Source organism: Oenanthe melanoleuca, chromosome Z (genome assembly GCF_029582105.1).
Source record: "Oenanthe melanoleuca isolate GR-GAL-2019-014 chromosome Z, OMel1.0, whole genome shotgun sequence".
In the NCBI taxonomy this organism is placed as follows: Eukaryota; Metazoa; Chordata; class Aves; order Passeriformes; family Muscicapidae; genus Oenanthe; species Oenanthe melanoleuca.
Window position 1 is genome coordinate 43,152,363 of NC_079362.1, and position 15,374 is coordinate 43,167,736.

General features: G+C 41.2%; 1 protein-coding gene across 1 annotated transcript; it reads left to right on the forward strand.

The window, feature by feature from the left end:
• Positions 1-6,689: 6,689 nt before the first annotated feature.
• LOC130265253 (interferon omega-1-like) lies at positions 6,690-9,176 on the forward strand. The gene is made up of 2 exons (XM_056514177.1): positions 6,690-7,245; positions 8,753-9,176. Exon 1 carries the CDS (start codon positions 6,690-6,692, stop codon positions 7,242-7,244), a length of 555 nt encoding a protein of 184 aa, XP_056370152.1. The 3' UTR covers position 7,245; positions 8,753-9,176.
• The last annotated feature ends 6,198 nt before the right edge of the window (positions 9,177-15,374 follow it).

Sequence of the window (15,374 nt, forward strand, 5' to 3'; positions counted from 1 at the left end):
CCTTGTGATCTCATTTTTCAACAGTATTAGTCTGACTTCTTGAATACACTGTTTCAGTTCAGGGTTTCTTCTCCTTCTGGTCAAGTAACTGGGAAGCACTGCTTTTGATGTGCTTCACACTGTTCTGAGTATCATTTTAAACTCTGCTGTGATTTGAAACTGGTGCAAAACTACAGAATTCCTGCAAGGGACTTACCTTTTAGAATATTAAGTTTTGCCTCATCATTTCTTCTCTTTGGCTTTTCACAGTAAAATTCTTGAAAGTGTCATAGAGAAAAATTTCTTTTGATCATGCAATATAAAATATGGTTTTCTAATGGTCTTCTGAAAATAAAGTGCCTTCCAATCTTAACCATTATATTCTATATTAGGAGAATGTTTTTCACAGGAAGGGTGGTTCAAAATTCCACAGGGCAGTGGTCATAGCACCAGGCTGACAGAGTTCAAGAAGCATTGGGACAATGCTCTCAGGCACATGGTGTGACTCTTGGGGATGATCCTGTGCAGGGCCAGTAGCTGGAGTCACTGATCCTTCCAGCTCAGGAAGTCCATGATTCCATAACACTCTTAAAAAAGGTAGAATTTTCTTGTTGAAGCAATGGGATGAGGAAACTTGTGCTGCTCAGATTAGAATTTGGTTGGAAAAGACCAAAATCATCAAGTCCAGCCATAAACAAAACAGTGCCAAATCCACCACTGAGCCACGTACCTACCACATTTGCATGTCTTTTAAATTCCTACAAAGATGGTGACTCAGCCACTTCTCTTGGGCAGTTCTAATGCTTGGCAGCCCTTTCTATGAACAGATTTTTCTTAACACCCACTCTAAACCTCCCCTGGTGCAACTTGAGCTCATTTCCTCTTGTCCTGCCACTCATTTCCTGGGAGACTGACCCCCACCTCACTACAATGTCCTTGTAGAGAGCCCCTGAGCCTCCTTTTCTCCAGACTAAACACCCCCAGCTGCTCCTCACAGGACTTGTGCTCCAGACCCTTCCCCAGCTCCCTTCCCTGCTACTGCAGTGGGGGGCTCAGAACTGAGGTGTGTACTCAGCAGTGCTGAGTACAGGGGGACAATCCCTGCCCTGCTCCTGCTGCCCACAGTGTTGCTGATCCAGGCCAGGGTGCCTTTGGTATCCTTGGCCACCTGGGCACACACTTGCTCATGTTCAGCTGCTGCTGACCAGCACTCCCTCTTCAGCAGCTCTGCAGCTGCTCTGGCATCAGCCTGTGGCACTGCTTGGGGCTGTGACCCAGCATGAGGGGCATTCACACAGGCAGGCCCTGGTGCTTGGTCATGTTCAACCTCACACCACTGGCCTTGGCCCATCCATCCAGCCTGTCCAGAGCCCTCTGCAGAGCCTTTCTACCCTCAAGATCAACACTCCTGCCAGCTTGGTGTCACCCACAAACTGACTGAGGGGCGCTTGTTCCCTTTCCAGATCCTTGCTAAAGAAGACACCAATATAACACAGATATGCGCTGTTGATGCACAAGGCATGTGAAATACATGGATTTAAATGCGGTGTAAGGGAGCTGAGGGTCTCTCCTGCAGAAGCTGTCCGAGCTCGGTCCGTGGCACAGCCCCAGTGTCACCGGAGCCACCTGGCTCCCGGCGGGCAGGGGACGGGACACGGTACAGCAGGGCCTGCTTCCCGGCCCCCCCCAGCTCGGGATCATCCACCTCCACCAGCACAAAGAGGCAGAACTTTACTGGATCTGTGGGGAAGCACTGTGATGAGGCAAAGGCTGAGCTGCTGAAAGCCTTTCTTGCCTCAGTCTGGAACAGTAAGAGCAGGTGCCCTCTGGTGCTCGCCCCCTGAGCTGGAAGACAGGATCTTTACAAATGACACAGGATTGAGTGCTGCTCAGGTTTGCAGATGACATGAAACTGTATGCTGCATATGACACAAAAGCAGGATGGGATTCCATCCAGAGGAACCTGGACAAACCTGAGAAGTGGGCCCACAAGAAGCCCAAGTTCAACAAGTTCAAGTGCCAAGTGCTGCACATGGACCAAGGCAATCCCAGGCATGAGTAGAGTAGGAAGTGAACTCATTGAGAGTATCCCCATAGAGGAGAACTTGTAGGTTCTCATGGCTGAAAAATAGAAAATGAAGTAACAGTGTGCGCTCATAGCCCAGAAAGCCAGTTGTGTCCTGGGCTGCATCCAGAGCAGTGTGGGCAGCAGGGGAGGGAGGGGATTCTGCCCCTCTGCTCTGCTCTGTGAGATCCACCTGCAGTGCTGCATCCAGCTCTGGGGTCCCTGCACAGGAGAGACATGTTGGAGACAGTCCAGAGGAGGGAGATGATGTGGGGGATGCAGCACCACTCTCTTATGACAAAAGGCAGAGGCAGCTGTGGTTGATCAGCCTGGGGAAGAGTTTAGGGTGACCTTACAGTACTCTCCTTTACCTACAGAGAAGCTGTGAAGGGACTTCTGACAAGGGCTTTAGGTTGAAGGAGGATAATTTTAAATCGGATATTAGGAACAAATTCTTTACTGTGAGGTTGTGAGGAACAATAAACTGTTCAGGAACAGGAACAGCCCAGAGAAGCTGTGGATGACACATCCCTGGCAGTTTTCAAGGCTAAGTTGGAAGGAGCTCTGAGCAGCCTGGTCAAGTGTAAGGTGTTCCTGCCCATGGCAAGGAGGGTTGGAACTAGATGATCATAGGATCACAGGATCAGTTACATTGGAAAAGACCTCTGAGATCATTGAGTCCAACTTTTACCAAACACCACCTTGTCAACTAGGCCATGGCACCAAGGTCACCATCCAGTTATTTGAACATCTCCAGGGATGGTGATTTTACCACCTCCCTCAGCAGTCCATTCCAATGCTTGATAACCCTTTCCATGAAGAAAGTCTTCCTGATGTCCAGCCTGAAACTGAGGCTGTATCCTCTTTTTCTGTCCATAGAAGGGGCCAACCCCACACCTGGCTACAACCTCCTTTCAGGCAGTGGTAGAGAGCAGTAAGGTCACTCCTGAGCCTCCTTTTCTCCAGGCTAAACACCACCAGCTCCCTCAGTCGCTCCTCATTGAACTTACCAAGTCCCTTCCAACCCAAGCCACTCTGTCACCTATAAGAGAGAAGACTGGCACATATAGCTGTATGGAAAGCATAACAGAAAAAAATATTTTCTTTTAACATGGGCTGTGTCAAGCTAGATGGGGAGGAAGCTGTATTGTGCCAAACCAAACCTACTTAAACTCCTTTGTTACACACTGACTTTTTAAAATCAGTGTATTTTGACTGAATGGAGAAAAGAAACTGATATCTAGAGCAGATTAAATGGTTCAACACAGGGTAGTTATAAGAGGCCAAAAGATGACAATTTTGTAGGGATGTTCTGTCTCAGAGCTCCATTTGCCATCCTATACACAGTTGAATTAATTTAGACTTTACATTTGTCTTGGTGCCTGAGATAAAAGAAGCCATGGATAGCAAATATTCATTTAATTCCTCTATTGCATTATAAAATATAATGAAACCTTTCCATTAGAGAAGTAATTTACAGCATTTTAAACATGTTAGAAAGAAAAAATTGTGCATATGTTTAGCTTTAGTCTTTCTGCAATGAGTACAGCTAGACAAACTTTTAGGAGCAAATCTTTTTTTGCAAATTGAAGACCAGATAACCTTTCCAAAATAATGATCTGTTAGGTCTACTTGGAAACACAGCTGTGTTTTGTCAACTCTTTTCCTCATTTCATTCTAGCTTAGAGTGGTTGGTCTGTGCTTCACCCACAGGCAGAGAAATAAACAGTAATTTGTGCTGCAGCTTAGCATCACTCAGTTACCCCATCCAGTCATTACTTTTAATCAATTATTTGTTCCTGAATGAAGCAGTAAACATGGAGGATTAGAGTAGATTGTGTACTGAATCATGCAATGTCATTACTATGATTTGCTTAGTGCAATAATCAAGAAACTGGCTGACTGTGGAAGAACAATTTATTGTTATTAGACAAACACACAAACAAAACCAAACAGAAACCAGGTGGTTTCTCTGGTGGACTCAGTCAAATGTAACTGGTCTGTGAGAAAGTGTAGACAACATATTAACACAATAAGATACCTGGATCTACTCAATCTTCTTAAGAAATAGGGAAGAGGCCATCTCCTATTTTTTCCTCTGTGACACTGTGGTGTCCTCAGGTCTTCACTAAGAAGGAAACCTGGACAAAACTGTTTTGCAAAAGGAAAGAAACAACTTGTGTGTCTGGAAGATATAATAAATATGACAAAGCTTATCTGTTTAGATCACTAGAAGGATTAAACTCATATAATGGTTACAGTTTTGAAAAAATACTTGTGTATAATTTATGGAAATAGTTGTAGCATCAGGGAATAATTTTCTTGAAGTACATAAGTTTTTTACTGATTTCTGATCTGGCACTTCAGGCCAGTTTTCCAAGTAATAAATATTCCCAGTAAGTGATAAGATTTCATCTCAGTTTACACTTCTTGTATCCAACTCTGTTGTTACTCTTTGTTGTCATACCTGATAGGGGATACATTTTTCCTTACACTGATAGTACATCCAGCTTAAGTTTGTTTAAGCAACTTTTTTAAAGCCTCCCAAATACCTACATGATGAACCTAAAGGAAGCCCTAAAACAGTATCATTAATCTTCTTGGAGTGACTCCCAGGGTGGGAATGAAGCTGGCTGTATGGCAGTGGGTGCAACAAAGAACAAAACCACTGTGGGAACGAGGCCTAGAGCCATGAGATATGTCATGAAGGGATGGATGACTGTGGGCAGATGGCTTGCTGATGGGGTGACAGGTCACCAGGAGGATGGCAGCTGACCCTCACTGCTGCAATTGGCCAGGTGAAAAGGGAGTGACACCAAGGCGTCCCTATTGTGTTGTGTTGTTCCACCCTTGCAAAAAACCCACAAGTTTGTAATCTCTCTCTCTATCCTTCATTAACACATAAACGCTGCCCCCCTCTTCATGCTGGCAGTAATGGTATTTGGCTGCACTCTCACATTCCCTTCTCCCACATGTAAACTGGTATTTGGAATCCTTCACGGCAGAGGATGAGAACACAAGCACCTTGCAGACAAGCCTGTGGGCTTGCTCCTCTCTCTTCTCCAAAGCAGGGGCACCACGTTGACAAGATTTGACCCCCAACTCTGTCAGAGTGTACCTGGGAACACTTGCACATAGCACTATACAGTTCTTTAATGTCTAGTGAGCTTTTCTCTGTAAATCTAACAATAAGTTATAACTTGAGGCCCCAGTAAACTGCACTATTAGTGAATCTGGGTTCTTGAACGTTCTTATTGGGGTTGTCTAGACTGTGCTGATTCATTAAACTGCACTATTTGTGACTCTGTGATCACAAATGAGACCAGACTTATGGTATAACCCACAGCATTGGTGCCTCTGGGATCTCATTGAATGTGACTGGACATAGAGGGACAAGTTGGTTCTAATCAGAAATTAAGCCCAGCAGCACCTAGCACCTCAGTTCTCTGGGGACCAGCTGGGAGCCAAGAGGATTTGTTTTCTGCCAGTCTTCTATACTTTTTATACAAAAAATACACAGCCAGGTCTCAGACTAAAAAACCAGTTTATCTGACCTCTTCATCTACAGTACGACTTACAGACTGTTGCCTTTCTAGTCACAAATATATTCAGAGGAGATGGGGGACAACAAAATGGCAGTTTAAGACTAGCTTTCACCAAAATACAGTCAAAAACAGGGGCCAGATAACCTGAAGTACTGTGATAATCATAACAGCCTCTATTAAATGGCATGGGAAAGCAAATGGCTGCATTGTACTTTTTGTCATCCCTATTAATTCTCTTCTCAGTTATTGTCCAAATTCAGACCTGTACTCAATTGGCATTGATATTAATTATTACTCAGTTATTCATATGAGGAAAAAAGAGTATTTCATCTAAGTACCTAACTTCTTCCCATGTCAGGGTATTTGTATTTGCAAGGCATTTATGGTGTCTAAATGAGATCAAGGCTTGATTTAATTAGCAGTATTTATGTATCAAAACCCACATATTAATACACAATTGTACACACACACACACACACACACACACACACACACACACACACACACACATTATAATGATATGTATTCATAATAAATAAGAAATAAAAGAGATGAGAAATAAAACATTTTTCCTGAAAGAACATAGGTAGAGAAAGTTTAATGGAAGCTTGGAATTATAAATCATACCATAGGAGAGAAGATGGCAGTAGTATTCAGCAGGTCCCTGACCTATCATTGAAGATATCACTTTATTTCAGCATGTTCTTCCACTGCTAGAATATTAAGTGTTTCTGTAACTGTTTATTTTTAATTCTCATTATACCTCCTATAGAATTTTAGTAGTAGAGAAAATAAATAATAATAATCTTACACATATATATATTATACTCTAATATCCAGCTGAAATTAAAAGAAAGTAGCAAAACAAAACAAAGAAAAAGACTATGAAGTCATAAAGCAGAAAATGAAAGTGTTGTCAAAAGCATACACAGGGGGGAAAACCTTAAAAACCAACAAATGATGAAAGAAAACTTCTCCTACAGAATAATTAAATGTCAAGGTTTTGAAGAAATGGGAGTCTACAAATAACTTCAAAGCACTCAGCACAGCACTCAGAATTTACACACAGGAAAGAAGGAACATTAGAACTTGTCCTTACCATGAATGTTTTTGCTTTGATACAGATTGGCCTCATGCTGTCAAGCACCACCATCATCTCCAGCCTTCAGTGCAATCACCTCCCTTTGCAGCAAAGAAAAGTGATTGAGAACAGCCTGCGACTCTTGGATAAAATGGGAAAAGAGTTTCCTCAACAATGTCTAAGAGAGAAAACCTCCTTCAGATTTCCTGCACAGGTCCTGCAGCCCAGGCAGAAAGAAACTGTTGGAGTTGCCATTGAAGAGATCTTCCAACATATCTTCTATATCTTTAGCAAAAACCTGACTCTAGCTGCTTGGGATGGAACAGCTCTGGATCAGTTCCAAAATGGACTTTATCTGCAAATTGAGCAATTGGAGGCATGTGTAATCAAAAAGCACATCCAACACCGTTGGAGAAAAGAAGTCAGCAGGCTGAAATTGAAAAAGTACTTCCAAAAAATACACTGTTTTCTTAAAGACAAACAACATGACCTGTGTTCCTGGGAGATCAGCCGTGCAGAAATGAGGAAATGTCTCCAACTGATTGATAAGGTGACAAGGAAACTTAAAAACTAAGGTACAATGATTTTAACCTCACATAATTTATAACATTTATAAACAAATATTATATATAACATTTATTATTTGTTCTATTATCTATTTTGAGGCAGTGCTCTAGTTAATTTTTAATGTATTTAAATAATTATACTTCCAAAATTTAATTTTGAAAATGCATTTTTCAATGTAACATAATATTTTTCTTTGGTAAGCAAGCAGCCTTCTCTAGCTATAAATTAATCTCTAAGAATTTTCAGTGAGGATTACTCCCTAGGAAGATATGGCAGCCTTTGACAGATAGTGACATCTTATGGTGTTTTCTGCTGAGAAAACATGCAGCTACTTTCCACCTCTGTTTCACCTACAAGTAGAGAATCACATATTTGTCAATGAACTACCCATCCCACACATTACAGGAACTGATTTGTACTGATACAGACTGCATTGAAGATAAAGTAGTGCACTGCTCATTTATGAGGTCTTTACTTAGGTTGAGAATATATATTTTTGTTTGAAAGTTTGTATCCTCTTTTTCAAACAAGTGATTCTTTTTACATTTGAGTAATTCTAACATCTGCCTTATTCAAAGATGTAAAATAATTCTAGAAAGATTCATCTACATAGTATATTTCTTAGCAGTTGTTATGACTTCTGAAGGAACTTCCCAAATGGACAGTGTTACTTTTAATTGAAATACATTGACTCTAACTCTTTGGGGGCAAGGGTTTTATTCCTTCCTGCAGTGTTTCCAATTCACTTAATCTTTTTTCACAAGTTATTTGAAGTAATTTTTCTATGCAAAAGTACCCTAAAGCCACATCTGCCTGTGGCACATTCTACTTGCTCATGGGTATATTCATCCTGGCTACTGCAACCTCAAACATCACCACCCAGTGCTGTGCTTTATTGCTTCATGAAATATGCCTCTTTTCTTTGCTCACAAATTGAACTACATAGATGTATAGCCCCCCAACTAATTTCCCCTGCAAAACACACAGCCTTCAGTAATAATTACAATATAATCAAATTCCTTAAAATAGCTTGCAATAAAACTGGGCCTGGATTTTACCCTTGGGAAACTGTCCCTGGGTAACTCCATTTCAAACCGTGGGTTTTCCCTAATCACTTGCTATGAGGGCAGCAGAGCTATATCAAGTCTCTTTCACCTGAAGAACAGAGTTAAAAGTTTGGTAAAACCCCCACCAACTTTTAAAGAAGAGAAGAATAATCTATCTGTGGCTGCCCTGATGTGCATTTGGCACAGACTTCTGGGTCTGGCATAAAGAAGCAGAGGAGAGAGCATATCTGTGGATCCCAAAAGAGGGTGATGTTAGTCCTGGAGGGCTGAAATTGCTAGAGGTTGGTTTAAGCATCAGGTAAAGAGCAACTTCAAAGCTTTTTCTGATCTCCAGCCATTCCAAAAAGTATCATAGAAAGGGGAGATAATAAAAATGGACTGGTATGAACAGCAGTGATGGTGAATGGGGTCTCAGGTATCATGTCTATGACACAGGTCTCTTTTGCAGGGTGTCCATGCTCTCTACCACTCATGGATGCGAGGTAAAGAAGAGATGGCAGACATGGATCTCATGGATAAAGCTGAAAACCAGAAATAAAAACAGCCAGCAACTTCACCGCGATCAGAACAACAAAAAAGACCAAAAAAACAGAGTAAATTATCAGAGTAATTTTTCCACCTGGTGACACATGTTACAAAATATGTATTTCTTTGCATCGTAACTAACAGCACTTGAAATGGACTCACCCTGGGACTGTTTCAAATCTAATTTCTGTTGCTTGTTTGTTTTTTGTACTTCTTCAAACCTGTATAATGAAATAACATTCAGCCTATTTACCATTCTGGTTCTGATATCCTTGGATGGCTTTTGCAATGCAGAAAACTGTTATTGAAATGGTCTTATTTTACTGAAATTTGGAAATATTATAAAATATTTTTCAGCTGCACTCTTGTGAGAGGTCCCACTTTTTATTGCCTAACTTGTCTGCAATGGGAATATGTTAATTTATAGCCCACTAATTGTTCAGAAACTTTCATATCATTAAGTTTTCTTTTTAACTCATAGCCATCCTTTAAAATCTCCTCATCAAATAAAAATGTGTTTTGACTTAATTCAGTCAATGCACTACTTTGCAGTGTGGGAAAAAACCAGAATGGGCACTAGAGGGCAAAGTGAAATTAGAGACAAATGTAAAAATTTTAGGTGAATGTACGTACATGTGTTTTGGCAAGACAGTGTTTCAGCTCTTTATGATCATGCTTATCAATAAAGTGCTACTACACAGAAGGGAACTGAAACAAAAAATTAACTATTCTTGAAAAAAAACAAGATCTCAGAGATGAAGGACGGGAGCTCATAAAGCAACATTTGATTTCAATTACTTTTTGGCCAGCTGTGAGGCAACAGAAATTATTTGTATTGAGACAATACTTATCTAGAAGACATTTAAATATGGGGACTCTGGAAGTTACAGAGCATATAAAAAGGAAAAATAAAATTGCAAGCCAATATGCTTTTGTTTTATTTTTACTTTAAAGAAAGGTAAAGATTCTTTAGTGCAAAGTAAGAAAGATGGAGATTCAGCAGATCATTTCTCTTCATCTTGCCCTTGTAACATTTTGGAGTAACACATATTTCATTGCTATTGTGTTACCAGGGGAGCTGTGTATTATGCCCCTGGCTGGCTGAAACCCTCCAGTATTTCTTCCAGGTAGTATTTTTCTAGAAATTAGATGAGGCAAATTCATACATTATTTTCAAATGGAAATAAATAAAACAGTAAAAGTTGGAAAATTTAGCACTGATGAAACAAAATCCTTCCAAGAAGGGACTGATCACAAGCCAAGAAGCTTCACAAATTTTTCCGTAAGACTCACACACCAGTGCTGTGCAGCACAGGACCTCGTCACAGCCATGGCTGTTCTCATGGCTAGTCTCACAGCACCCTGTTTATCTGCATTGTGCTGGACTTAGCCACGCTGCACCTTTGAGGACACTAAAAAGGGCAAGTTTCCATCTATGCAGAGTTAGTTTTCTGGTGTAGATTTATGGGACCAGGGTCAAAAGCCTTGTCTTCCACACAAAATTTAAGAATAGCTACAGCAGAACTGAAGAATGCTTATTCCAGACTTTATTTTGGAAAAAATTATTCACAAAGCTCAGTTAACTATCAACTACAGCTGTTCAAAGCACTTTGTGCATGGGTTTGGCTTGTTCCATCAGTTCTGGCTTAAGTTTTAAAGTGGGGAAACGAAAAAAAGAAAACCCAAACCAGAAGAAAATCCCAAAGCAAAACAGGACAAAAGCCTTTGGAAATAACTCTCCAAACAATCACCCAGGGTTAGCCCTTGTTTCTTGTTCTTCAGAGCAGCCCTGGGACAGTTACAGGGGTGGCTGTGGTGGAGCAGACAGACTGACACCAAGGCTGGGGCCGTGGGCAGGAAAAGGGATCAGGAACTGCTCTCGGGAAGACAGTGCCCACAGACTGCACATCCTGCTGGTCCTCAGCCCTTCCAGTCCAGTCTGCCCCTTTTTAGGGCTAATCTGTTCTCCCCCTCCCAGGTGTGGAGGAACAAAGACAGAAAGTAAAAAATGAAAAAAAGTGTCAGTTCTCAGTTTTAACTGACAGAATGACTTTATTTTGCTTCAGAAATTTAATGCAAAGGAAAATAATATGAACGAAGCAAGTGAGATTGCAACTGATACTTTCCAACAAAGTGATTGCTTTTTAATATTCAAAAATCTTCTAATTCTCATATAAGCAGGTATGAGTCATTTGTACCATAATTTCCCACATTTCTACTGACATCATGATATCCTCGGGAAGGCACAAGGGCTTTTTCAGTGCTGAGAGTGCCCAGAGGAGAAATCACCTAACAAGGGATGTGAATACAATCTTTCTTCTCAGCTTTCACCCATCCCAGTGCCACAGCTCAGCCTGGTAACTAGAGGGAAGCTGCAGTGCTGCTGTGGGGCCACCCCTCTGCAGCCACACACTGCCAACCCCACCATTCAGGCTCTTCGTTAGTTGTGCTCTGAATTAATTCTTTTTCTCTCTGTGTGATTTCAAAATTGAAAATCTCATCTTATGTGAACCAACAGCTCTCTGGTTTAATTTCAGTGGAGCTGAGGAAGAAGTGATGGCAAGTGATGAGCAGATGAGCACAGGGAAATTCATGTCCTGCCTCAGTTTTCTATACAAGAGGCTGCAAGGTTAGTACATTTTCTAAGACCAACTTTGTTTAGCCCAAGTGTTTACAGTCAGAATGTTAAAACCACATTACCTTCATCAATGAGGAATTCTGAGGAATCCTGTTCTAAGCAAATAATATCATCTGCTTTTGAACACATGAAGTAAATACAAATAATACTCCTTTCTAAAAAATAACTGTTAAAGCATGGAAGCGTATTTGCAAAGTCCACACTCAGGAGATTAACTACTGAGATTTCAAATAGCATATCTGGCCCCTGCACGCCAGCTACCAACACATATACTCACTGTAACTCTTACTGTCTATGCTATTCCTTAAGTTTCTTATCTTGGTAGCCCAGAACCTGCACAACTTCCTCTGGATTTAACTGGAGTACTGTGTGTTACAATTCCCAGAAAGGAAATATCTTGACAGCCATTTTTATATAGAACAGAAAACTTTTCTTTGACAAAGTAATAAAGCCTATTTGACTTCAACTGTTTTTCAAAATGTTGCTCTCTCTTTAAGCAATTAATACACTTTCTTTTCAAGTCTCTTTGGATTGAATTGTACTCTGTTCTGGTCTCCATTTTTTGGTCAAAACTTGCATTTGCTATAACAGACTTTTTCTTGTTATAATATTTTAATAATTAAAAATAAGTCCTTGCTGCCTGCTGTAGAACACACAGTGTTGTCCTTGTGACAAGTATTAAATCCTGTCAGAGCTACTCATTTGAATTTTAAAAGAATTTATGTTGGATATGATTACTGATTATTAGAAGTAGTTCAAGATACTAAGCACTTACTTTGCTTTCTCTTTTTTCTTCTTATTTTATGTTTGTCTTTTAAAATAAAAATAGGGCGTACCTCCCTCTCCTTCCGAGTTTCTCACAGTTCAGTATTTCTGCAAACCATTAATTCCTAGAAAATGTCAGAAGCTATCATCACAACTTCCGTTATGAGAGACTTGGTGAGGACTAATATTTAAATAAAGTGACATCTCCCAGCCCATCTAGCAGTAATTCCTCTTTATTGTTGTAGTAATGTATTTGATGGGTTTGTGGGTCTCACGCAGCATTGAAACTGAGAGCAGGGAATTAGGACACACAGACACTGTAGAAACATGACTCATTTCATAACTGGGTATGTCTCTCATACTTAGTTCATCTTTTCACTGTCTCTGAAATAAAACCTGTGAACTTCCCATGCTGCTGGAAAGAGGCTGGTTCAGAATGAGAATGAAGGAAGTGATAAAGGATAAAGGTTAGGTTTCTTTAACATAAAATGAAAGATGCTACTTGCACTGCTCTCTGGAAGGAAAATAAATTGTAAAAACTTGTCATCCTAAAAAACTAGATTATATTGTCCCTGAATATGCAGATTTGGATTTCTTAAGAACAGTAAAACCAGTCTATAATAATCAGCTTAAAAAGTCATCCTTTGCATCATAAAAAGAAGTTGCTTCCATATGGAAAGGTTTCAATGAAGAACAGGAATAAGGTGTGCTACAGAAACACAATGGTTTGAATTTTTATTACATGCAGAGTTAGATAGTCAGGTGCTTTCTCTTGTTTACCTCAGCCTGGGGATTAGGGTAGCCTAAATGCTTGAAATCATTGCTTGAAAATGATGAATGCCCTGAATCAACCTACTCCTATAGAGTTGTGGGGCTGGTTATGAGTACACAGGTCAATCTAGAGGCCACATGACTTGCTCCCTCAGAGACTCACAGGAACTGACAAGCAAGGAGGGTAAGGCTGTCACATATTTTCCAAGTGACATTTTGGGAGGTCTGGGTAGGAAAGGCAGCAAAATGCAAAAGGATGCACAAAGTTGAACAGGCTGGCTGGGATCATCTTTTTTTCTCCAAAAGCACCTCCAAACATCATTTTTCACCTGATGAAACTGTAAAGCTAACTCTCCTACCAGCTGCTTATCTATTTGGTGGACCCTTGTGGCACAAAGCTTGCTCCCCCTAAAGCAGCCAGGAGCTCCCATGTGACTTGCTCTGCTAGATGATACCAGCAAGTCAGCTCTGGTGAGGCAGGGCATTTTTGCAAGACAGTCTCTGCTGAATTTATAAAACCTCCTGGGTGTGAGAGGTATGAGGATGGCATGGGTGCTGCTTCCTCTCTTGCCTGGCTTGAGAGTGCAGACAAAAACACTGACACTTTTCCCCATGACTCGCTTGCAGTGAAGATGACTTTGCTTCCCCTGCTGCCTCCACACAGCCTTCCTTTCCTCCCTAGAAGTCATGGTCACACTACATAACCATCATCCAGCACTGTACAACTAACTCCTCCTGCTAGTGAGAAGTAAGAGTGGCCAGTGCAGCACCACATCAGCCCCATGGCTCCCAGGCAGCCCAGGATTTACTCTTTTACTTTATCTGAGATGAATAGCATGGGAGTGTGTGCTTACAGCTAAGCACACATTTCAGAAATGCAATTTATCATGCTTAAAGCAGCACAATCTACTGGCCAACAAAGGCTTAAAATCACATAGCCAAAATTACTAATAATGGAGGAAGGGAGACATAAAGTTAACAGGAATGTTGAAAATTAACTTTAAGACACATGGTTTCTTTTCTCAAAAATACATCTGCATATTGGTTTTATAGCAAGGATTCAGAAACAAAAGCTGTGCAAAAAAGGAACAGTGACGTTCCAGCCTGGTGATGTTTCCTTTTTGAAGAGAATGAAATTCTTTTGACATCACATGAAGCATTTTAGCATTGCCATTAACTTTCTACATAAACCATCCCCTTGCAAAGACTCCTGACACAAGCACCATGCTCAGATAGAATGTGTTTTCCCTACTTCATGCAGGTAAACCACATGCAGTTAAAATCTCTTTAGATTTTGAAAAACCCAGGAGACTTGATCTTAACATCATAGGCAGGACAGTCATATAGCTTGCTCTAAGAGATGGCAGCAGCAATACACAAATAACTTTTTGATGCTGATTTAGTAGCTTCTAGACAGAAATAACTCTGCAGGAGAACAGCTGGAGTGGAGAAGAAAGTTCACTTTCCACAAATAAAAGGATAGATTTTTTTTTCATGACTTACTCTCTTGTTGCCATATCCAGTTAACATGTGTTTCAACAGTGTCATTTGGTATTTCCTTTCCTCTTAATGTCTTTGCAGCATACAAAAGTGTTAAATGTTTTAAGCATAAAAGCCTTTCTGTACGTGCCTAGAAGTGTTCCTACCTCTATCTGGTCTAATAAAAGCTGTTACCTGTTACTTCCTCATATCCATCAGACTACAAATACACCACTGCAAATCACACAGCTTAAGAGACCTCACCTGTGTTTTCAAATGAAAGCTGTATGCAGAAAAAACTCTTGAATTTAGAAGGAATTTTTGTACTAAGGCCTAGCATTAGGTCTAATTGGCCAGATCAACTACAAGCCACTGGTTGAATTGTATTTATTCACCAATGACCAAGGCTGGGCCAATTAGAAATGGTGGCAATGCCTCTGTGATAACAAATTTAAGAAGAAATCAAAACAAAAGCTGTTGTGCAGTTGTAACTATGGCCAGAGAAGAGAGAACAGGTGAGAGGAACAACTCTGCAGACACCAAGGACAGTGCAAAAGGAGGGACAGGAGGTGCCTCAGGCTGAGCCAGAGCTGAGACTCCCCTGCAGTCTGTGGTGCAGCCCATGGGGAGACAGCTGTGCCCCTGCAGCCCATGGAGATCCACAGGGATGAAGATCCACAGGGATGCAGAGATCCACCCACAGCCCATAGAGGAGCCCCACCCTGGAGCAGGCAGGTGCCTTGGAGGAGGCTGTGACCCTGTGGGAGGCCTGTGGAGAGAGTGGCCCTGCTGCCAGGCTGGAGCAGCCTGTCCTTGGAGAGTGCACCCCATGGAGGAGTGACCCAGGCTGCAGCAGTCTGGGGAGGACTCTGCCTGTGGGATGGACTCACGC